The sequence below is a fragment of the Macrotis lagotis genome, chromosome 2 (assembly GCF_037893015.1).
Source record: "Macrotis lagotis isolate mMagLag1 chromosome 2, bilby.v1.9.chrom.fasta, whole genome shotgun sequence".
NCBI lineage: Eukaryota > Metazoa > Chordata > Mammalia > Peramelemorphia > Peramelidae > Macrotis > Macrotis lagotis.
Genome location: NC_133659.1, coordinates 251889633 through 251915306, shown reverse-complemented (window position 1 = coordinate 251915306; position 25674 = coordinate 251889633). Strand labels below are relative to the sequence as shown.

Below are 25674 nucleotides of genomic sequence, written 5' to 3'. Positions count from 1 at the left end.
TCATACTTCAGGGTTGTTTCTGTTTTCTACTAGGGCACATGGAAGAAAAAAATGACCCTCAGCAAGAGAAAAAGCTATATAATACACACACACACACACACACACACACACATATGTACATATATATGTTTTTGCAATAATGCATGATATCTGGGGCACATTATTTGAGCACAATAAAGAGCTGTATTGACTTGATCAGCACCATCTTTCAGCAAATTAGCACCCATTTATCGAGATGCAGGCTCATTTTTTTAATTTTTACTTATTTAAGGCAATGTGGTTAAGAGCAACTTGTTCAAGGTCACACAGCTAAAGAATTATCAGGTGTCTGAGGCTAGATTTGTACTCAGGTCCTCCTGACTCCAGGGCCAGTGCTCTATCCATTGTGCCACTTAGCTGCCTACACATTCTTGGTTTTTAACATAGTTGAAATTTGTGTTTGCAGTTCCTGAATCCTGTTTTGGGTATCTCTGACACGTTTCATGCCCTGTATCAATGTACTTTCACCTTTTTTTCTTCCCAATGTCTTCTTTCATACATTTGAATTTTCCCTGCCTGTATCTCCTCCCTTATAGCCCTATCAGGTAATAAGAATTAATATAGTAAACTAAGATCTACCCTTCTTCACCCTCTTTTACCCTAATCCTTAAAGGTTTTAAAGTGTTTGTTCTAGAAAACTAATTGAAATTCAGTAGAGGTCTTTAATACAAAAGAGGAAAGTATATTGGACAAGTTAGAGGATTAGGAGCACTGAATCTTATGATGCACTTAAGCAGCCAGCTATTTTGCTTTTGCATTGACTTGACACAGAACAAATAGAGCCAGTCAAAGATGTACATATATTTAGGCACACAGATAAGCTTAAACACATGTGTATACACACACACACACACACACACACACACATGCACACATCTCCTTTGAAGCAGAGTGGAGTAGTAGAAGACCCATTGGACCTTGGCTGTTAATCTTGGATCCATGAACTTTAAAAAAAGTTTCTATTTTGCTATAATTGGTTTCCTTCCTAATCCTATGATTTTTATTTTAAGCATTTAAAAATGTGATTCTCAGGGGCCACTAGGTGGCAGTGGATAAAGCACTGGCCCTGGAGTCAGGAGTACCTGGATTCAAATCTGGTCTCAGACACTTACTAATTACCTAGCTGCATGGCCTTGGGCAAGCCACTTAACCCCATTTGTCTTGCAAAAATCTAAATGTGATTCTCAGAAGGGATTCATAGGTATTTCCAAGGGAGTCCAGAACATGAAAAAGGCTAAGAGCCCTTGGTCTGGGAGTTTTCTAAGAGCCTGTTCACATATTCTATAATCTTATTTATAAAGAGATACAGATACATAGCTTCAGCATCCACACAAAAACAACTGTGTAAAAATGGAGACTATACTCATAGGCTCACAGAGACATACTTCCCAGATAGCAGTAACCAATTGGCCATGATCCTTTAGAGGCTCCCCTATGATCATATTTTCTATATTTTTGAGCCTGATATTTATGACTGACTTTAATTTTTTAACTTAAATTTTATATTTTTAAATTACTTACAAAAATAATCTTCAACTTTTTTTATAAGATTTTGAATTCCACAATTTTCTACCTCTTCTTTCTTCCCTTCCCCCTCCCCATGGTAGTGAGTAATCTGAAATTGGTCATACATGCACAACTATGTTTAATATATTTCCATATTAATCTTCCTGCTATGACCTTAAGCAACTACCAGAGCAAGCTTTAATGGCTCTTTGGAGAAAAGATCACATAATAGAACAATACTTGATCTTCATGAATTGAACTAAATATAGTCTGTATATTGCTTTTTATTCAGCTTTGGAAAGAGATATCAAAATATTTTTTTAAAGGTTCATGGATCAGGGGCAGCTAGGTGGTGCAGTAGATAAAGTACAGGCCCTGGAGCCAGGGGTACCTGAGTTCAAATCTGGCCTCAAACCTGGCCTTAATACTTACCTAGCTGTATGGCCTTGGCCAAGGCACTTAACCCCATTGCCTTGCAAAAAAAAAAAAAAAACTAAAAAAATTAAATAAATAAAGAATTTGGATGCTGTACCATTGGGTGCATACATATTTAGTACTGAAATTACTTTACTGTCTATGGTACCTTTTAGGAGCATATAGTCTCCTTCATCATCTCTTTTACCACTATTTTTGCAGCTGCTTAGTCTGAGATAAGGATTGCTCCATACTTTTTTTTTTAGGTTTTTGTGAGACAAATGCAAGGTTTTGGGTTAAAAATTTATTTCCTCCTCCCTCCCTTCCCCTCTCCCCAAGAGAAAGCATCTGATATAGGCTTTAAATTTGCATCCGTGGTAAGTATAGATCGAAATTGAATGTGTTGTGAGAGAAGAATCAGATCCAAAAGGAAGAAAGAAAACATTAGAGATAGCAAAATTACATAATAAATAAGATAACTTTTAAAAATGGAAGATAATAAACTTTGGTCTCCGTTTCAATTCCTCAGTTCCTTCTCTGGCTACACATGTATTCTCCATCACAGATCCCCTAAAATTGTCCCTGATTATTGCACTGATGGAATGTCAGCTCCCCATTTTTAAGAGCAATGCAGGGTAGTGGCTTCTTCCCTTTCTTCCCATCAAGAGAGGAAATCTTGCTTGTCACTGAAATTCTGGCTTCTTCAGTCTTTTTAAGTGTTAGCTGCCTTTTAAAGGCTGAGAGGAAAAAAAACTAGGTGATTTCTATCTTGACCAGAAGGTATGCATCTTGAAAATCCATGCCTCCTTAGCATGCTGCAAGGAGATCTGCCTTGCAGTCATTTGGTAACATTGGGTGTATACTTCCTTTCTGGACCTCTATTTCTCCATAGATTTGAGATATTACCCTCTACCCTCTAATCCTTTTGGTGGAGTTGGGGAGACAGAAATAAGTCTGAGGTATCTCCTGACCCAAATCTCTATACCTACATTTCAGGGAGCTCAAGGAATAGAAGAAACTGGGTAAGCATTGATCTTTTCTCTTTAGGAAGGTCAGGGCTTAAGGGTAAAGCTTCCCTTCTGACTTCCTATTTTCCTCTAGATTACAGTCTGACCTCCCTTTCTCCTGCTTCTTTCTCTGGAGATCATGGGTCCCCATGGGCTTCAGCTCAGGGACAGTAAACCAGGAACTCACAAGGGAATGGTTGCTAGCACTATTACCTCTAATAGGAACTCTGGGAGGCCACCCCCCCCCCCCGGGTGATTTGGATCATAACTGAAGATTAATGTTTCCCCCATATTTTCTCTTTATCTAGTGTCTCATTTTGCCCCGTGTTCTTGTGTTCTTTTTTTTGTGCTCTCTCTCTCGCTCTCGCTCTCGCTCTCGCTCTCGCTCTCCCCCTCGCTCTCGCTCTCCCCTCTCTCTCTCCCAAACCCCATTCTCTTCATTTTCACTCTTCTTTCTCTCTCTCTCCCCTTTTCTGTTCTTGGTCTCTCCCTCCTCATATTTCCCTATGTGTGTCTATATCTGCTCATATCTTCAGCTACTTTTTAATAATGAAAGACAGGTTTTTTGTTACATATAGCAACCTGCTTCCAAATTAGATTTCATTTTACATTTGATAAGTTAAAAGAAATCATTTGTGTTACAGTTTCTTCAGAAAGAATATTCTACTATCCTATTGCTTATCCATTACAGTCTCCATACTTGTGCAATTCTTGTTTTGTCTAACTTGTTCTCTCTTACTACAGTTGTTTGTCAACTTCTTTGTCTTCTTTGGGTCTATTTATAATTCTCCCTTGATGCTGTTCCCAGATGCAGGTTACCATTATCATGGATAATGATAATGATACAGCAGTGTCTGAGTTTATTTTGTGGGGATTTTCCTATTTGGGGACGTACCAGAGTGTCCTCTTTTGGGGTGTGCTCTTTGTCTACTTGGTCACCTTGTTGGGCAATTTCTTGATCATCACCCTTACCCTACTAGACCCAACCCTGAGCACTCCCATGTATTTCTTCCTTCGACATCTCTCTATGATAGAGATTCTCTACACTACTACTGTTGTGCCTAGAATGCTAACCGATCTTCTCTTCTCCCATCCTGCCATTTCTCCTGCCAGTTGCTTCACCCAGATGTATTTCTTTGCTCTCTTTGGCATTGCTGAATGCTTTCTACTCACTGCCATGGCCTATGACCGATATGCTGCCATTTGCAGACCCCTGCATTATACAATGCTGATGAGCCAGCAAGTATGTGTGGGTATGGTGGCTGCTTCCTATCTAATGGGCATCACCACAGGCATTACCCATGCCATGTTCATCTTTACCTTACCTTTCCATGGCACCAACATTGTTCATCACTTCCTATGTGATAATTTGCCTGTTTTGAGACTGACAAGTGGAGATACATTCTGGGGTGAGGTTGGGAATCTTGTTGTCACCTTACTCTTTATTATTACTCCCTTTGCACTCATCCTTCTTTCTTATGTTCGCATCCTCATTACCATCCTTGGGGTAGCCTCTGCTCAGGGACGCCAAAAAGTCTTTTCTACTTGCTCTTCCCACCTACTGGTTGTTACACTTTTCTTTGGGACTGCAACCCTTGCCTACATGAAACCCGGAACCAATGCTACTGAGGACACAGATCTAATCCCTTCCCTTTTCTACACAGTTGTAACCCCCATGTTCAATCCTTTTATCTATACCTTGAGGAACAAGGAGGTGATGGGAGCTCTGAGGCGTAAAGTAACAAAACATCTTTGAAGTCCTTGCTTGGTCCAGTGGCTTCTTTTTTTGGTGAGTTGAGATGCTTCTTGATCTTTGTTTTTTTAAATTAATATTTACAATTTTCAACTATCAAACAATTATTTGTTTTTCTTTTTTTTTTTAATTATTTGCCCTTCCCTGGAAAAAGATAAACAAAACCCTTGTTACAATAGGTATATCCAAGGAAATCAATGTCTTAAAGTATGTCTTGTTCTGCATGCTTAGTGTTCTTCACCATGGGTTGAACCCTTAGGTTTTTGCACGGTATGGAAATTCCTAGAGAATTATGTTTAAGATGGGCCTGGTATTCCAGAAAGACATCCTTATTTTTCTTAAGGTCCAAGGAATCTGTTACTTTTCATCTAACATCTGTCTCTGGTACCTGTTTTCAGGTTTGTGCTTCAAGTGGAGGCCAGATGCCCACTTTTGGAGTATAAGTTACATGAGATGGACTAGTGAAACAGTGTCTGTTGCCATTTGAGAGGGGTTCATTAGGATTAAAGGACACAAACATGAATAAAACACCTCATACTGCCAGAGGATTTGGGACCCCTCCCTCTACCAGAACCTTGAAATGGAGTCCTCCCCTTCCTCTCTAGTAAGGCATTCCATTGGCTGTGTTCAGTGCCAGTAACTCTTTTTAGTGATGAGAAATAATTATAGAATAAGCTCCATACAGGTTTGAAGTTACCAGGGGCAGGAAGTATTCAGATTAACTGAACAGGCATTTATTAAGTGCTTACTATGGGTAATATATTGTGCAAAAGTGCAGAGGACACAGAGATACAAATGCAACAAGTTCTTTAAGGAACTCAGATTTTACTGGAGGAGATAGATGTAGAATTTGGTTTGATCAAAATTAGGAGGTAAGTCTTGTTTCTGAGATCTCTAGCAACACTATGAAATCAATATTCCCTATCCAGAATTGTTCTGGAATCATTAACTCCATCAGGTTCTGAATTCTACTCTAAGCTCAAGATGGATCCAGAAGCTGTGTCTGGTTCTTCTGGTTCAGAGATCAGAAGATCTTTCTGTCTGTCTAACTCATTTTGCCCTATCTAAATAGTTCACCCTTTTAGAAATCCTGGTGATGATTATATACTGACCTCTCATATCATCCTTCAGGCTCTCAGACTTCATTCTTTTTTGAAAGCAATTGAGGATAAGTGACTTGCTCAGGATGAGACAATTAAGTGTCTAAGGTCAAATTTGAACTCAAGTCCTTCTATCTCAATGAGTGGTACTCTATCCACTGCACCACCTAGCTGACCCTTCTGTTTGTATCCCTCAAACACTCTGGCATTCCATTTCATTTCCTCCTCAGTCTCTCTCTCTCTCTCTCTCTCTCTCTCTCTCTCTCTCTCTCTCTCTCTCACCATCAATATTCACAAGAGTCCTAACTTCACAATACAGAAAACCAAAATTCTTCTATATGCCATTTAATTTCCTTATTTGTATTTTTATCTCTCTTACCCCCCCCCCCCCCGCCCCCATTTTCTCTTTGTTTTCAGGGCAGTTCTGAACTCATTTCTACCTTCACTGCTTACCTAATCCTGTACAAGTACCCTGGCTTTGGACAATTCATTCACCATCTTGAAGCTCAAGTTGACCAGTTCAATTTTATACTCTTTTCTAGCCTTACATCTCTCATACCCTATGCCATCAACTTTTATGCCATTCCAAAGCCAAGATTTAGATTTCCCCCATAATCTAGCTCCTCTCTTTTTTTTTTAGATTTTTTTTTTTTGCAAGGCAATGGGGTTAAGCGGCTTGCCCAAGGCCACACAGCTAGGTAATTATTAAGTGTCTGAGGCCAGATTTGAATTCAGGTACTCCTGACACCAGGGCTGGTGATCTTTCCACTGTGCCACCTAGCTGCCCTGCTCCTCTCTTTCTTACATAGAGTTGACAAAAATCACAGAACTTGACTGAACAGGTTAACTACAAATTTGACAGCTTGATGGAACAGTGGATAGAACTCTGGATCTGAGATCAGCAAGATATAAGGTCTGACTTCAGACACTTAGTGGCTGGATGATAGAGACCAAGTCACTTCACTTCTCTCAGTTTCAGTTTCCTGATATTTAAATTGACCATTATATTAGCATCTGCCTCTAAGGTTTGTTATGAGATAATTATAAAGTGATTAGCAGAGTTCCTGGCAAATAGTGAACACTATATAAAATGTTTATTATCATTATTATATCTTGGCTAAATCCTCTGGCTGCCAGGTTATAGACTTTTCCCTGATTGATCCCTTGGTACACTTTTTATTCCACATCTTCTTATTTCCAGTCATTGATGTCACCCTCCCCCTCCTTCTAAACAGATGATTTTGTTTCATACTTTGGCTATTAGCATGAACTCTGTCTTCTCAATTCCTCATTTCAGATACTCTTTAACAACATCTTTCATTCTTCCATTTTTTGCTGCAGTCTTAGAGGCAAAGTTAGCCTGACTCCTCTTTTGTTGATCACTTCTCTTCAAACTCAATGGGAGCTCGAACTTTTTGATTATTCTTTCTCTCCAATCTTCACTTTTTTATCTAGTTTCCTTCCTTCCTATATGCAAAGATGCTTAGAACCCCTTTGGGGCAGCTAGATGGCGCAGTGGATAGAGCACCGACCCAAGAGTCAGGAGGACCTGAGTTCAAATGTGACCTCAGACACTTAATAATTACCTAGCTGTGTGGCCTTTGGGCAAGTCACTTAACCCATTACCTTGCAAAAAAAAAATAACCTAAAAAAAAGAACTCCACCACCTTTCAAAAACTTTCACTTGATTGTGGCAAACTATTATACTATGTTTCCTCTACCTCTGATGAGCTCCTAGGAGAAAAAAGAAACCTGGACTCTACTGGTTTCCTTCATTTCATCACAGCCTCCTATTTTTTCAAAGAAAGAAAGTTTTATTTCTGTGATTTTACATTGGATAGCATTCTTGATGAAAAAATAAAATCTGCAAAAAGCTCTCTCCACTTTTCAGCCACTGAGCTATTATCAATAATCTCTGTATATTTTCTTAAACTTTTCAGAATTATGATCATGTTACTTTTTTGTTTGAGAATGAATCACTTGTGGAGGAGACAGGCTTCTCAATATCTCCCAATCTGAGTGATCAAGTTTTTGATTCTTCCTTGACCTTTAGAACTGAGGTATTGAGCTCTTTCCCAAATATGACAGTATAGCCCTTACCTTTCTGCTACTTAACAGGTTGTTTCCTATATCTGGAGTGTACTTCATCCTCATTTGTCTCATTTATTGCATAGCTCTCAACAAGTCTAACCTTTCTCATTTTCTGCCTCCACTTCATCCCCACCAATCATTAATATTGTCCTCTTGAAATTACTTTCTATGTATATCATTTTGCCTTCTCTGGTGTACATGCTGTACAACTCCAGAAGGATGTAACATCCTTTACAACAGAGGTGTTTCATTTTCATTTTTGTGCCTATAATTTCTAGCACAGCTACTGGGACACAGCAGCATTAACTAAATAATTTAATTGCATTTCTTTCTTCTTTTGCTAATTGTCATTTGCCTCCCACTTTGATTCTTGACTTGGGTTACTTTGATCTGCTGTCAGAAGGGACCAAGGACAGCTCTGTCTCTCCTACTATGGTCAAGTCTTGTTGATTGTAAACTAGGACTATATAATTCCAGTTGTTCGCATATCAACATAGTCATTAATTTTAGAGCCAGAGAAGGGAACTAGATGACCAAAGCAATACTGCACACATACACAAATATTGGGCAACCTTTGTCACACCATTAAGGTAAAAACAATATGTTGTTTGATTTTGACATTTGTTTGGCTTGTTTGTTGTAGAGAAGGGGAGAGAGGGAATGGTAGGAGCATTTTCCAAGTGTCCATGATAAATGCTTTTCAGATATTATCTAGAGGAATTCTGAATTGTGTGTAGTTTTTAAGGCTCAGAAAGGAGATCATATGGAAGACAAAGATTCTCTGCCATTTTTTATCTGCTTTGTATTGTGTACTGTGAGTATAAGAGGAGACGTTGAGGTCAAAATCAAGGAAGAGTATTATAAAAAAGTTAGTTTCCTCTGCAAGCTGACTACAATTCAGCTTTACAGACTCATTTCATCTTTTATTCCCACCATGTTCCAGTTAAATCATTTGTCCAGTCTCTTATCTCTGTCTTTGCTTAGGATATAACCCCATGTTGGAATGCACTTTGTTCTCATCTCCATATTTTAGAATTCCTAGTTTCCTTCAACACTCATGTGGAAGTCCCATCTCCTGTATCATTCCATTTCTGATCTTCTCAGTTACCAGTGCCTTTATTCTGTCCCATCAAATTTTATTATATATATATATATATATATGTATATATATATGTATGCACACACACATGTATCTCCATATAAAGATAAAATTTTTTATTGGTAGGGACTGTGTCATTATTGTCTTTATATCTCCAGGATTTTCCATATAAGTGTGACATATAATAAATGCTTAATTATTGCTTAATATTCCAGGTAAAGATGGCCATGTGAAAGATGCAGAGGACCCAACATTCCCACCTTTACTCCACCAATGATTTAACAAGAGCATCAGATTAAGCAATAACCCTCAAATCCCCAGTGACTTTTCACTAAATTGATTCATCCGGCCTAGGGTTAAAGCAAAATTTGATAATAAACTAAGAGCCCTGGAAGAGGAAAAAGTGAAAAAGGTTCCAGAGACTCCCTGCCTGGGAACACTGCACCTGTAGAGTAAAGCAGTAATATGATTAGGGTCCTCAGAAGGGCACAGAAGAGATAGGATCCTTATCTTGGAAGCCTCAGAAGGGAGAAAAGGCTACCCATTGTTCTGTAGGGGCAACCACCTACAGAACTTTGACCTCATTTTGTAAATGAAATAAGAAGTAACCTAAGAAGTAATTTAAGAAAAATAATCTTAAGAAGGAGGAAAAGAAAATATTTTAGGTGAAAAATGTGGGAAAAGGATCAGAAACTTATTATTTCACATAATCAGGGAATGTTTGTTGAAGAGTCCATAATTATGGAGGAAGGGGTGGTTAATATGTTAACTTGAATTTTCATGTGAACTAGACCAAAAGTGCTTTAACAAAGTTTTAGACACACATTCACATGCAGAATTTTGGTACACAAATATATTAATCCCTGTTGGGAAACTGGGGAAGGGGATGGTTTAGAGGCAGTATGGATGGTATAAGCAAAAAAATTCTAGTGTGGCTCTGATGAATCATGAAGGGGAGATTAAGAGGAAAGAAAGAATAAGAATTTGAGGAGGTATTAGGTAAGGAGAAGGGAAGAGGAGCATTGGGACAAAGAGATCACTTCAGTTATCTATCACTAAAATATTAAGCAAACTTCTCTTTTTTACCACATTCTTTGTAAAGAAAGTTATGTGTGTGGGGTACAAAGGAAAAAAAGTGTACAGGATGGAGGAAAATACATATTTGATGGTTATAACCACAAATATGAATAGGATGAAGTCACTCACAAAAAGGAAATCCAACAAATTTTTTATAAGAAACACATAGACTCACTCACACAGAATTATACAAAAGGGAGGGGTTAAAATTTATTTCTGTTTCAGGTGAATTTCATTTTATTTATTTTTTCAAGTGAATTTTAAAAAGGAAGGATAGTAATCATGATTTTAGATAGAGCAACAGACAACATAGACAGGATTAAAAGATTTGAACAGGGAAAATTCATTCTCCTTCAATTCACCATGATTAATGAATCAATATTAATACTTAATATAATGAAGAGACACTTGGAGGTAGCTAGGTGGTGCTTGTGGATAGGGAGCTGGGCCTGGAGTTAACAAGACCAGAATCCAAATCTGGTCTTAGACTTCCACTAGCACTTTGACCTTGGGTAAGTTTCTTTATGTCTACTTGTCTTAGTTTACTCAATTATAATGTAGGAACAATAATATCGCCCTCCTGCTTTTCAGGGTTGTTATGAGAGTTGAATGAAATAATATTTTTAAAGTACTCAGAATGGTGACTGAGTCAGTACTTTGCAGAGGCTTCTATTCTTGCTTAATATCTATCCAAAAATACTGATTGGCCTAGTATCTGAACATTCTGGACAGGTAGGTCTTTTAGAGGGTTGCTAGGTGGTGCACTGGGTAGAGTATTGGATTTGGAGTCAGTAAGACCTAAATACAAATCCATATTTTCATATATATTTGTTGTGTGATCTTAGGCTAAGCATTTAACCTCTGTCTGCTTTAATTTCCTTATTTCAAATATAGGAATATTAATAATACATTCATCCCTCAGAGATTTTATGAGTTTTGTTACAGATCACCATAAGGCAAACATAGTAATAAAATGAGTTACATGATTTTTTTCATTTTCTAGTGCATATAAAAGTTATATTTATATTATTACATAGTCTATTAAATGTATAATATGTCTAAAAACAACATTCATCCTTTAATTAAAAAATTTATTCTAAAAGTGATTATCCGAGCCTTCAATGAGTTGTGATTTCTTTGCTTGTAGATGTCTTGACTTGATGTTGATGGCTGATGACTTGTGGCAATTTCTTAAAATAAGACAACAATGAAGTTTGCTACTTTAGTTGCCTTGTCCTTTCCCTTGAACACTTAGAGGCCTTTGTTATTACTTGGTCTAATTTAAATGTAGTTTTGTCTCAGGAAGAGGGATACCAGGGGACAAGGAGAGCCAGGGGGGAATAACTGGTCAGTAAAGCAGTCAGTGAAGTCAATGAAGCAGAACAAAGAACATTTATCAATAAAGTTGATGTCTCACATGGGTATGGTTTATGACATCCCAAAGTAATTACAATAATAACAACAAATATCACAGATAATAGGTCCATGGCACTGGACAAAAAGCAGACTTGTAATGCAGAGTTATAACACAAATCTTCAATTTATTAAAAAAAAATGCAATGTCTACAGAGCACAACTAAAGTAAAATGCAATAAAACAAGTTTTGCCTGGACATCCCAAGTTTGTTGTGATGAGAAAGCAAGCTAATATTTGTAAAGTGTTTTATAATCATTCAGGACTTAAATAAATGCAAGTTATTAATATTATTATTGTTATTATTTCAAGGAGAAATAAAAAGTAAAACTCTCAAAAACTATTTTGGTCAGTTGTATACCAGTAAAACATTTAACTTATATGAAATGGAGGGACTTTGTACAAGAACACAAAGGATTCAGATTTGCTGGTTAGAAATAGAGGATTTAAGTTATCCAGTTTCAGAAAATAAAGAAAATAAATTAGTCATAAATGACTTCCCAAAGCAAAAAAATATATATACATAAAAAGTTGGATTTATCAAATAATAAAAGAACAATTCATTCAAACAGTATATAAACATTTTACAAAAAGAGGAACAGAATTCATCCTATTTGAGTATTTCTATCATTCAAATATTAATACCTAATCCATAAAGATACAAAAAAGGAAGTGATCATTTATTCCTAATGTCACTCCTAGAATATTGAGTAAAATATTAACAATGAGGTTACAACCAACAGATTGTATACTACATCCAGCTTAAATTTATATTGAGAATATTGGGTTCAACATAAGAAAAGGTATGCTAATAGACCATGTTAATTACAAAAAATAAAATAAAAAAATACATAATTAATATAAGCAGAAAATTTTAAATAGAATTTAACATTTACTTTTGTTAATAACTCATAGGAACTTTTATGTCAATAATAATAATATTTGCACTCTTGATTCCTAGGTTGTGGTGAGAATAGAGTTTTGTTAACCTTAATGTGTTATCTGTAATCTGTTTCTACATATATATGAATATATATATATATATATATATATATATCTTTGCAAATGAATATAACATATAATATATATTGTGGGCATGCTGTAGGGAAGGGTTAGATTAGGGAATCTCTGATCAATAAAATCTCTCCCTAACCAACATGATGAGATTTGAGAATGTAAGGAGCAGAGAGCAAAACAATGAAGTTTTAGAATACATCTCATTTAGCTTTTGAGTAGTTGCATTTATAGTTTGTGTGGTTCATACCCAAGAGTAGCAGACAGTATTTATTGCTTCATCCCTTTCATGCTTTGTTGGGCAAAGGAAGTTAGAAGCATTCATGTTTCTTTTCTATTTTAGAAGGTGAGATGATTTGCCTCAGTCAGCTTAACTGAAGATTGTATCTCTGGTCACAGAAAGAATAACCAAACCAATGGAAGGGAGTTATCTCTGCTAATATGGAGGAGAACTAGATAAAAGAACCTTGCTCGTAAGAGAGCATCAAAGGTCTCTTGATTCCTATTACAGTTAAAATTATTGCCCTTGCCTTGTTATCTTAGATTTTATTCCTTTGACAATTTTCTGGCAATGGTGGTAGCTGAACTGGCAGCCGCTGTGGCAGTTCTTCCCTCTTGCCAGACATCCTATCCTCCTTGGTTAACCTGTGCTCCAGTTTACGGTGGAGTGTTGGCTATGATTATCTCTAGGTTCCTAGCACAGTTGGTAACCTATCATACCATCTGTCTGCCAGCCCTTTAACTTAACTTCACATTCTTAAGAACAATGTGGTTTTATGGCTTTCTCTTTTCCATCAGGATAGGAAGGCTTGTTTGTTAATCAAATTCTGATTTATTCAGGCTGTGTCAATGTTAACCACCTAAAGACTGAGAGGAGGAAAACTAGGTGATTTCCATCTTGACCAGTACGCAAGCATCTTGAAAATCCTCTTCTTAGCATCCTACAAGGACATCTGCTGTAGACTCACTGGCTGACACTGGCAGAGTATTTTCTTCTTTCTGGACTTACATTTCTCCACAGACTTCAGATATTTTCTCCATTGTCTAATTCTTTTGCTGGAATTGGAATGACAGAGATGAGACTGAGGTGTTTTCTTACTCAGATTCTACATTGCAAGGAACTCAGGGAGAAAGGAGCTGATTAGTTATTGTTCATTTCTCCTTATGAAGATCAGGCTCTAAGATCAAAGCTTCCCTTCTTCTGTCTTTCCTCTCGATTACAATAATCTCCCTTTCTCTACTCGCCATCCTGGGGATCATGGATCCTCGTGGGCTTTAGCTCAGAGACAGTAAACTGGGGAATAAGCTGCCTTACCTCTAATAGGGTCTCTGGGGAGGATACCCACGGGTGTTGGGGAGCATATCTTAAAGTTCAAATTTCCCTCATCCTTTATCTTGTGTCTCACCTTTGTATCTCAAAGTATTCCTCTGTTTCTTTTATTCTCCTCACTCTTTTTTTCCCTTTTTATTTCATCTCTCTTCTCTCCTCTCTCCCCCCTTTTCTTTTCTGTCTTTCCCCTCCTCATATTTCTTGATATATGCCTCTATCTTCAGATACCTTTAATGCTGAAAGACAGAAATTTTCTCTCATAGAACCCAGAGCTTTCTTCTGAGATGAAAAGAACCAAATTGATATTATATTCAATTTGATCCCATTTTACATTTGAATGTTAAAAATAGTTTATGTTATAAGTTTTTCAGAAATAACATTGCAATCTATACTACTGGGAAGTTCTTGTTTGTCTTACTTGGATATATCTTACTAGAGTGAGTATTGTTTTCTCTTCTTTGGTACTATTTACAATTCTCCCTTGGTCCTGTCCTCAGATGCATATTTAGAGACAAAGAGATGATAATGGAATAGCAATGACAGTTTATTTTGTTGGGATTCTCATATTTGGGGGCCCAGCAGTGTGTCCTCTTTTGAGGAGTGCTCTTTGTCTACTTCGTCACCTTGTTGGGCAGCTCCCTGATCATCACACTTACCTTGTTGGACCCAGCTGAGCGCTCCCATATATTTCTTCTTTCGACATCTCTCTGTGATAGAGATTGTTTACACTACAACTATTGTTCTTAGAATGCTAAGTGATCTTCTCATATCCTGCCCTCTCTCCTTCCATGTGCTTCACCCAGATGTATTTCTTTGAACTCTTTGGTATTGCTGAATGCTTCATGCTCTCTGCCATGGCCTATAACCATTATACTGCCATTTGCCAGCCCCTGCATTATACCATGCTGATGAACCAGCAGGCATGTATGGATATGGTGGGTGATTCCTATCTAATGGGAAATACCACAGGTACTACCTACTCTATATTCATCTTTACCTTGTCCTTCCATGACACCAGCATTATTCATCAATTTCTGACATTTTGCCTGTTTTGAGACTAACAAATGGAGACACATTCTAGGGTAAGGTTGAGAATCTTGCTGTCACCCTTCTCTTTATCATTGAACCTTTTGTACTGTATCCTATTTTCTTATGTGTGCATCCTCATCACCATCCTTGGGGTAGCTTTTGCTCAGGAATGCCAAAAAGTCTTCTCTACTTGCTCTTCCCACCTCCTGGTTGTCACACTCTTCCTTGGGACAGGGAATCTTGCCTACATGAAACCTGAACTTATACTAAATCCTCTCTTTTCTAAAGAGTTGTAACTCCTACACTCAACCCTTTTATCTATACTCTGAGGAACAAGGAGGTGATGGGAGCCCTGAGGTGTAAGGCAGCAAAATGACTTTGAGGTCCTTGCCTGGTCCAGTGGTTACTTGGCTTCCTTTTTGGTGAGTGGAGACATGCATACTGTTCTTTGCTTTTACTTTAAATTAAAGTTTATAATTTACAACCATCAGACATTTATTTGTTATTTCACCCCCCCCTCGCCAAAGAAAAGAACAACAAAACCTTTGTAAAGTCAAGGAAAACAAATTCCTCTATCAATTTTGTCTCAAAGCAAATCTCTTTCTGTGTATTTGGTCTTCTTCACCATCATGGCTTGATCTTTCTAAAGTGGGGGGGAGGAGTAGGCTAGACTCCAACATTTTTTACAAAGTAGGAAAATTCCTATAACATTATCAATAAGATGGGCCTGGTCTTTCAGAAGGTCAGCCTTCCTTTTCTGAAAGTCTCAGGAATCTCTGTTCCTTTTCATTTAAGATACAATCTGGTACCTGTTTTCAGTTTTATACTTTAAGTGGAAGCTGTGTGATACTTTTTGGATAACCTTTTTGGATCTTTCAGATATTCAGGCATGGGTTGGATGAGATGAACTAGCAAGACAGTGGACAGTGTATGAAATAAATAATTATCTATCTATACACACACACACGCACACATTTGTATAGAAGTGCTAAAATTTAGGGGCAGAGGTGTGAGTTGGATACTGACCTCCTGAAGGTAAGAATCCTGAGATTCTGTGATTTGGATTCTGAGATATAATTTGGGAGTGTTGGGTATATAAGTGTTTGCCGATTCTAGGAATCTGAGAGGGATTCAGATGGATTAAGGGTTGCTGACATGACTGAATCATTGCGATTGTGATATATCAGCTTTGACACATCTCAGACACCACTCCTTGAAGACTTGGGACCCCTTTCTGTACTGAAACATTGAAAGGGAGCCTTCCCTTTCCTCTCTAGTAAGACATTGCACTGGGTTGTTTCAGTGGCAGTAACCACTGTAGTCCTGAAAAGTAACCAGAGAATGACTATATTCCAGCGTCAGGGAATATTTAGATCTGTTGAATAAGTATTCATCAAGTGTTTACTTTGTGAAGACATTGTGCAAGGTGCTGAGGACAGACAGACGCAAATGTAATAAGTCCTCCTTTAAGGAACTCAGATCTTACTGCAGAAGATGCTGAATTTGACTTGATCTTAATTAGTAGGTAAGTCTTTTTTAGATTATTCTTGCTTATGACTGTTTCTATTCAAGTCCTCTGATTTCCAGCATCACTGTGAAGTTAATATTCTCTGCCCAGCTCCATCATTTTGAAATTATTAACTCTATCAAGTGTTAGTCCTAATCCAAGATGAGATGGATATTCATCCTTTGTCTCTTTTGCTTCTGGGATCAGCAGATCTGACCTAATCTCTCTAACTCACTTTGACCTTTCTGACTATATCACCCTGTTGCCATCCTGGTGGTGATGACCCCTCAGATCATCTGTAGTTTCAGTTGCTACCATATACAAATAGTCATTAATGATAGATCTAGAGAAGTTGCTGTCTACACCATTGTCACAACATTAATGTCTAGGAAATATGTTGTCTGATGTTAACAATTGTTTGGTTTGTTTATAGAAGAGGAGGGGAAAGGGAAGCTGATGACATTTCCCAAGTGTCTGTGCTAAGTATTTTCCAGATATTATTTGGGGGGAGTGCTGAATTATGAATAGTGCTTTCTTTAGAAAGGAAATCATGTGGAAGACAAGGACTCTTCCATTTTTCTCTGCTTTGGATTAAGTACTGTGGATGTAGGAGGAGGCAAAGAGGCTATAATCAAAAAACATTTTTAGGATAGTTACTTTACTTACTGCAATTCACCTTTACAGACTTATAACTCATTTCATTTTTACTCCAACCATATTCCACTTAAATTGACTAGTCAGTCTCCTATGTTTGTCCTTGCTTGTTGGAATACACTTTGTCCTCATCTCTACCTTTTAGAATTCCTAGTTTTCACAGTTGAAGTTGCACCTCCTATATCATCCCTTTTCCTGATCTTTCCAGTTGCTAGTGCCTTTGCCCTTTCTCATCAAACTGATTTTTATTTCTTTTGAATATATACACAAGCTATTTCCCTATAGAAGGGTAACCATATTAATGGGAGGGATTGTGTCATTTTTTATCTTTGTATTCCCCGGCATCTGTCACATTGTGGCATAAAATAAATGATTAATTATTGCTTGCTATTCCAGGAAAAGTTGACCAAGTGAAAGGTGCAGAGCATCCAACTCTCCCTTCCTTTACTCCAGTGATTATTTAACAAGAGCAACCAATCAAGCAATATTCCTCAACTCCCAAGTGACCCTTCTATTAGTTGATTCATCCAGGGTTAAACTAAAAGATGATCAGAAGTTAAGAAGTCTCATGGAGGGAACAGTGCAAAAGGTCCTGACTAGGAAATCTCCAGCAGTACAGTGAAGCAGTAGTATGACTAGAATTGTACTCAGAGGGCACAGAAGAGGCAGGATTCTTATCTTGGAAGATTCAGAGAGGAGAGAAGAGCACCCAATGTATGGGCAGCATCCTATAGAGATTTGACCTCATAGTGGAAATGAAAGAAAGAAATGACTCAACGAGATGATTAAAAAAATGGAAGAAAAAGGAAGGAAAGGACAATATATTAGGGGAAAAATGAGGAGGGAACTTACTATTACATATAATCAGGGAATGTGTGCTGAAGAGTCCATAACTATGGGGGAAAGTATGGAGGAGTGTGTGATATGAAACTTACTTTCATCTGAATTGGACAGTTTTACACACACACATACACACACACACACACACACACACACACATAGAATTTCACATATACATTATCATCAGCAGGTAAATTGTGGCATAGCTGGAGAAGGTGGTGGTATAGTGGCAGGGTATGGAGAGGACAGGATGTAGGGAAATACATAAATGATGATTATAACCACAAATATGAATGGGATGAAATCACTCATAAAATGTAAGTCTAACAAATTGTTTACAAGAAACACATAGACATAAACAGAATTATACTGGGCTAAAATTTATTTCTCTTTCAGGTGAATTTTAAAAAGGAAGGGTGGTAATCATGATTTCAGACAGTGTAATAGTAAAAATAAACATGATTAAAAGAGATAAACAGGGAAACTTCATTCTGCTTCAATTCATCATGAATAATGAATCAATATTAATATTAATATTAATATACAAAGAGACACTTAAAGGTAGTTGGGTAGTGCCTGTGGATAGAGGGCTGAGCCTGAAGTCAGGAAGACCAGAGTCCAAAACTGGTCTTAGATCCCCATTACTTCTCTGACCCTAGAGTAAATTTCTTTATTTTTGTTGCCTCACTTTCCTCAATGATAAACTAAGAACAATAATATCACCTACATTTTAGGTGATGAAAGTTGAATGAGATAATATTTGTAAGGTGCTCAACATGGTACCTGAATCATAGTTAATGCCTAAGACAAACTTCTTTCCTTGCTTAATATCTATCCAGCTGCACTAATGATGTGGCATTTGAATATTCCAGATCGTAGATCTTTTAGTAGTTGCTAGGTGGTGTAGTGGGTAGAGTATTGGATTTGTAACTGAGAAGGCCTTAAGTCAAATCTAATTTTGACATTTATTTTCCATGTGACTTTAGGCTAGGCACTTCATCTCTGTCTGTTTTAATTTCCTTATTTTAAGAGTAGGAATAATAAGAGTCCATCCATATCTCAGAGATATTGTGATGTGAGTTTGGTTCCAGATCACCACAATAAAGCAAAAATAGTAGCAAAATGAGTCACATGAAGTTTTTTTGCTTCCCAGTGCATATAAAATTCTATTTATATTAAAGTTTGGTTTATTAAATATGTAATAATATAATCTAAATATGTAATAATCTAAAAACAACATATATACTTCAATTAAAATATTTTATTGCTAGAAGTAAAAACTTTTATCTGAGTTTTCAGTAAATTGTAATTTCTTTATAAGCTGATGTTTTGACTTGATATTGATGGCTGCTGACTAATGAGGGCAGTGGTTTCTGAAGCTTGAGATGGCTATGGCAATTTCTTTAAATAAGACAAGTTCGCTATATCAGTTGACTTTTCCTTTCCCTTGAACACTTAGTGACTTTTGTAGGGTTATTATATATAATTTATATATATATGTATATATATATTATATATAATTTAAATATAGTATCTCAGGGAAGTGGGGGACTATAGGACAAGGAAAGACTGGGTCAGGGAAGCAGTCAGAAAAAAGAACATTCACCAATTAAGTTTGATGTCTCACAGGGGCATGTTTTATGGCATTCCAATGTGATTTTAATATTAACAACAAATATCACTGGTAATAGACTACTATAATACATTTAGTAATAATGAAAAAGCTTTCATATTTCATGACAATTACCACAATATGACCCAGAGACATGATATGAGCCCATAGATTTTGAAAAAATTACAGCAATGGACTTGCAATGCAGTGTTGTCACAAACTTTAAACTCACTATTAGTTGTAAGGCCCAAGAAAGCTAAAGCAATAAAAGGAGGTAAACTTGTACAACCCTCCTTCAATCAAATGAGGAAACATTTGCAAAATGTCTTGCTAACCTTAAAGAACTATATCAGTGGTTATTATTATTATTATTATCATCATTATTTCAAGGAGAAATACATGTTAAAACTATAACTGTAGGAAGTCAAATTGTAATACTTTTTATCTAGAAAAAACAAAAGATAAATAAGAACACATAAGATAACATAAATAGAATTTTAGATGAGTTCAATATGAAAGTTCTCTTTCTGTTTCTGAATGTGAACAGAAAATTTCACCTGGTTAGTTGGTGCCTTTGCAGTTAAAGTGATAAACCTGGAATCAGAAAGACTGCAGTTCAAATCCTATCTCAGGAAAGAACTGACTGTATGGCTCTCACCAAATCATTTAATTTCTCAATTTCCGTTACCTGATTTGTAAAAGAGAGATAATAAAACCAGCAGTTATATTACATGATCATCATGCAGATTAAATGAAATAATACTTGTTAATTACTTTCTAAATCTTATGCACTATGTAGATGTTATGACATGTTTTTCATGTATGCATAACACCTTTACAGAAGTTGATCGAATATTAAGGCAATATTAACAACTCACCAAGAGATTTAGAAAAACAGAAATGTTAAACACACTGTCTACAGAAGACAAATTAAAACTGTATTTAATGAAGGGAATTTGGAGAAAGAATTAAAAATCAATTCAAGAGTAAATTACCTCCAAAGAATTCATACATCAAAGAATAAATCATAGAATAATAAATAATTTCATCAAAGATAATGGCAAATCTAAGACAACAAAATTTTTGTGATGCAGGGTAAATGCCACTGTAAGGGGGCATCTAGGTAGCATAGTTGATAGAGTACCAGCCCTGGAGTCAGGAGGACCTGATTTCAAATCTGGCCTCAGACATTTAATAATTTCCTAGCTGTATGACTTTTGGCAAGTCACTTAACCCCATTGCTTTAAATTAAAAAAAGATCTAGTGAAGCAGGATAAAGCAATCTTAGTGAAAAATTTATAACTTTAAATTCTTTCTTATTTGAAGACTAAATGGAAGTCACAATCACTTGAACTTGCCTGGAAAACAGAAAAACCACAAATCCAAAAGCCCCAAGTCAACACTAAATTATTTTCAAAGCAATTTGAAATTAAATTGATAAATAAAACTAGGAACTGACATTATGAACAAAACAAACCAAATAGCTATTGGATTTGATTAAATTTTCAAGATGAAAATCTAATTGCCAACATCAAAAGTGGAACAAAGAGAACTCAGAAGAAATGAAGATAAAAGAAATTATAAAAACTATTTTGCCCAATTATTCAATTGGACAAAAAAACTATTAGCAATGATGAAGTTGATGAATTTGTACAAAAATACCAAAGCTATTTTGATTGGATTAAAATTAAATTAAAATTTGCTTAATTTGGTAAGAAATGGGGAATTTAAATGATCCAATTTCAGAAAAAAGAAAGTAAATTATCCATAGATGAACTCTCAAAGCAAAAAAGCCTAGGAAAAGATGGTTTTACAAGTAAATATGTCAAACATTCAAAGAACACTTCATAATAACGATGCTCAAATTGTTTACAAAAATAGAGGAGTGAATCCTCCCCAATTCTTTCTTTGATACAACTATTGCCTTGTTATTTAAACCAGGAATTGTACAAAAAAAAGAAAGGAAACAAAGGATCAGTATCCTTACTGAATATCAAACCAAAAATATTAAGAAGAATATTAGTAATGAGACTACAACAATAGATTAAAAAGATAGCATACTATGTCCAGGTAGTATTTATATTGGGAATACTACTTTCAATATATATAACTTAATAAACAGAATTGACTAATGTTAACAGCAAAAATAATAAAAGTAACATAATTTCATTAATGTGTGCTGAAAAACTTTTTAAACAAAAGTCAGCACTCAATTCTATAAAAACTTTATTTTACAAATAATACTTGCACTGCTTGAATCACAACCTGTGATGAGAAAAATTCTTTGTTCGCCTTAAAATAGCATCTATATCTATTGTTACATATGTATATATCCACACATGTATGTAACATCTATAACATATAGTGGAAATGCTGTGGAGAGAAGATTGATTAAAATACCCCTGATAATTAAAGTCTTCCCTAACTTATATGATGAAATTTCAGAATATAAGGTCAAGAAAATGAAGTATTAAAATATGTCTCATTCAGCTTTTGAGGTTTGAATTTAGAGTTTGAGAGACCCAAACCCAGTGTGATATATTCATTGATTAAAAAGATTGTGGGGGCTGGCACCAAGATGTTAGCATGGCCATTTGAAATGGCTCATATTAAGGACTCTAACCAGATTCTTGAGTGACCAAACCCACAGGCAGTCAGGCTGGAATAGGCTGCTGTGCAGCCCTGGCCATAAAGGGCCAGTGAGAATCAGCTCCAACCTTCCAGGAACAATTTGTGGGGCACCTGAGTCTATGGTAACAGGGGTGATTTCCAGACCTTTCAGCTTAGGGATTGCCAATGACAACTTGGAAGGTCATCAGGAAAACTCTGCTGCATCAGAGTGAGCTTGGAACCCAGGTCAGTGTAGCCCTCAGTGCAACCCTTAGCACAACTCTGACCAGGAACCAGAAGCAGGCTTGAGGAGCCACCCATCCGAGCTCTCAGCCTACAGATGGTAAGGAGGTGGGGGGAGACTGTGGAGGTCTCTTTGCTATACCTGGGACAGGACTCTGTTCCTTTGTCCATACTCAGATCCAGGTCCAATGACAGCCCCTAGCAGAACAGGGACTCCCCTCAGCTCCAGAGCAGAGGGGAGTGCTTGAGGTCATCCATAGACCTGAGCACAGACTAGGAGAGCAGTCAGAGCCTTTCATAAAACATTGAAGGAATTGAAGTCCCTCAATTGTAAGTTGTCACAAAAGCACTCAAAAACCTGGAAAGTATGTTAAAACCAGGTCATAGGTTGGGAAAAGGAGTAAACAACAGAAAACCATAGAAAATTACTTTAGTCCCATGGAGGATCAAAACATACACTCAGAAGATGACAAAGTCAAAGTTTCTGTATCCAAAGTCTCCAAGAAAAATAGGGTTTTGTTTCAGGTCATGGAAGAGCTCAAAAAAGATTTTGAAAATCAAGTAAGGGAGATAGAGAAAAAACTGGGAAGGGAAATGAGAGTGATGCATGAAAATCATGAAAACCAAGGCAGCAGCTGGGTGAAAGAGATACAAAAAATACTGATGAAAATAACATGTTAAAAACCAGTTTAGGTCAAATGGGAAAAAGCAGTTCAAAAGGTCAAAGAGGAGAAGAGTTCCTTAAAAAGCAGAATTGACTAAAGGATATAAGAAAACCCTCTGACGAAAATAACTCCTTCAAATTTAGAATTAAACTAAGGGAAGCTGATGACTTTGTGAGAAATCAAGAAACAATAAAACAAAACCAAAAGAATGAAAAACTAGAAGAAAATGTGTGAAATATCTCGTTGGAAAAGCAACTGACCTGGAAAACAGATCCAGAAGAGAATATTTTAAAATTATTTGGTTACCTGAAAGTCATGACCAGGAAAAGAGCCTAGACTTCTTTTTTAGAGAAATTCTCCAGGCAAATTGCCCTGAACAGCCTAGAAGCAGAAGGTAAAATAGAAATTTAGGGAATCCACTGATCACTTCCAGAAAGAGATCCTAAAATAAAATCTCCCAGGAATATTATAACCAAATTCTACAACTCCCAAGTCAAAAAGAAAACATTACAAGCAGCCAGGATCACACAGTCAGTATCACATAGGATTTAGCAGTATCTACATCAATGGCTTGTAGGACTTGGAATATGATATTCTGGAAGGTAAAAATGCTTGGATGACAACCCAACCAAGAATCAACTGCTCAGCAAAACTGAACATTCTCTTTCAGGGGAAAAAGATGGACATTGAATGAAATAGGGTACTTTTCAAACTTTCCTTTTGAAACAACTAGAGCTGAACAGAAAGTTCAATCTCCAAGTACAGAATTCAGATGAAACATAGAGAAGGTGGATAGGAAGGGCAAATTATGAGGGATTTAATGATGTTGAATTGCATGTATTCTTGCATGGGAAGATGATACTGATAACTCATATGAATCTTTTCATTTATTAGAGCAGTTAGAAGGAGCATATTTAGATGAGGAACAGGAATATGAAGGCATAATATATTATAAAGATGGAGTTAATGGGTGAAAAAGAAACATACAGTTAAAAAGGGAAAGGATAAGTAGAATGGGCTAAGATATTTCACATAAAAGAAGGTGTAGAAGGGTGAGGGGGAAGGTGAGGGTGTATGAGAGAGAGACTTCATTCTCATCAGAAGTGACTCAGAGAGGAAAAAATATACACACTCAGTAGGGTACAGAAATCTATCTTATCCTAGAAAAAAAGGAGAGGAAAGGGATGGGAGAAAGGGGACAAAGGGAAGGGGAGGAGGGGTGTAGGTGATAGAAGAGGCAGAGATCATGTGAGAAGGTAATCAGATACAACACACTTTTGAGGAGGGATAGAGGGAAAGAAGAGAGAATAGAATAAATGGGAGTAGGGAGAATGGAATGGAGGGAAATACAGTTAGCAATAACAATATGGCAATGGGTTCAGTAACTTGCCCAAGGTCACACAGCTAAGAAAATATTATGTGTCTGAGGTCAAATTTGAACTTAGTTTCTCCTGACTTCAGGGTCAATGCTCTATCCACTGTGCCACCTAGCTGCCCCCTACCTTATATCCCTTTGAGTATTATCTCAAACCCTTTACTCAATTCTCAATTGTCCTTTCCCTTAATATACCATTCAGCCATATTTCAGACTGTATTCATTCCATAAAATATATTTTTTTTATGATTTAAGTTGTTAAACAGGTCCAATGGCATTTAAAAACCTTATTTTAAACTATACTTTTCCAGGTAAATAGTAATTTTTTCACACTTAGGTGAACATATTGGTAATATATCACTTTACTTTTCACAGCACAATTATTACTTTTAAATTGTCACAATTCAAACATTCCTTTAAAAATGCTTAACCAAAATACTTTAAAGATGTTTTTAACCCTTTGCAAAGTTTACAAAAAATTTCAGCAAAGCATTTTCAAGTTAGTTTCTTACTTATATGGTAAGTAGCAAGATATTTCTTTAAGGTTCAGACATAGAGAGTTAATAGGAGCCTTATATAAATTATAGAAAGATTTCCAATTTTCATAGTACATATCCTAATTCAAAAAGACATTTATGTTGATCAGTGCTTGATATTAACTTATGTGATCTTAGGAAAAAACCATCAAAGCCAATTACCTTTTAACTTATCCCATTTCTCTTGAGGCAGAAAATGCCTTGAAAATTTTCTGTTGGTGTAATTCCCAAGATGGAATGAGCCTTAGATTACACAGAAACTGAACTGTATTTTGATAGCAACTTTGCTTCTGAGAAAAAACAATAAGAATAAAAATTGGGATGATATAAGGAAATTCTCAATACCAGGGTTCAAGTTAGAGCAAGGAATAGAAAGACAGACTCTCCCCTTTTAGGGTGTCAGTTTCCATGTAAACTTTTACCTTTTGCTGCCAACCCACTCATTGTTGGGAGAACGTGGATACTCCCATAACTGTTTGGAGAGGAGACAGTGAGAAGAAAACACTCCCAAGCAGCAGAGGGAAGGAGGGGGAGCAGAGATGGTCATTCATGATACAGAGAAGCATACACAGATGCACACATACAAAGACATTATAATAACACACAAAAAATTTATGCCAGCTAATGTTTTAGCTTTTGCCAAGCATATTTCTATATCTGTATCTATACATTTATCTTAAACTATATCTATCCATCCATCTCTCTCTTTCTCTCTCTCTCTCTATATATAAATATGGTCACATGCTTAGGGAATTTTTTA

At 36.5% G+C, this 25674-nt stretch overlaps 1 protein-coding gene across 2 annotated transcripts in view; it reads left to right on the top strand.

Annotated features, from left to right (window-relative positions):
* LOC141511603 (olfactory receptor 10P22-like) overlaps positions 1–25674 on the top strand; it is a 42021-nt gene that overhangs the window by 4504 nt on the left and 11843 nt on the right. Inside the window, exon 1 of one of the 2 annotated variants that reach the window (XM_074220725.1) lies at positions 3793–4755. The exons of the other annotated variant lie outside the window; for it this stretch is intronic. Within the exon in view, the coding sequence (XP_074076826.1) occupies positions 3793–4722 (930 nt within the window). The 3' untranslated portion in view covers positions 4723–4755. Of the gene's footprint in view, positions 1–3792; positions 4756–25674 lie in introns of those variants that run through there. 2 annotated transcript variants of the gene reach the window in all.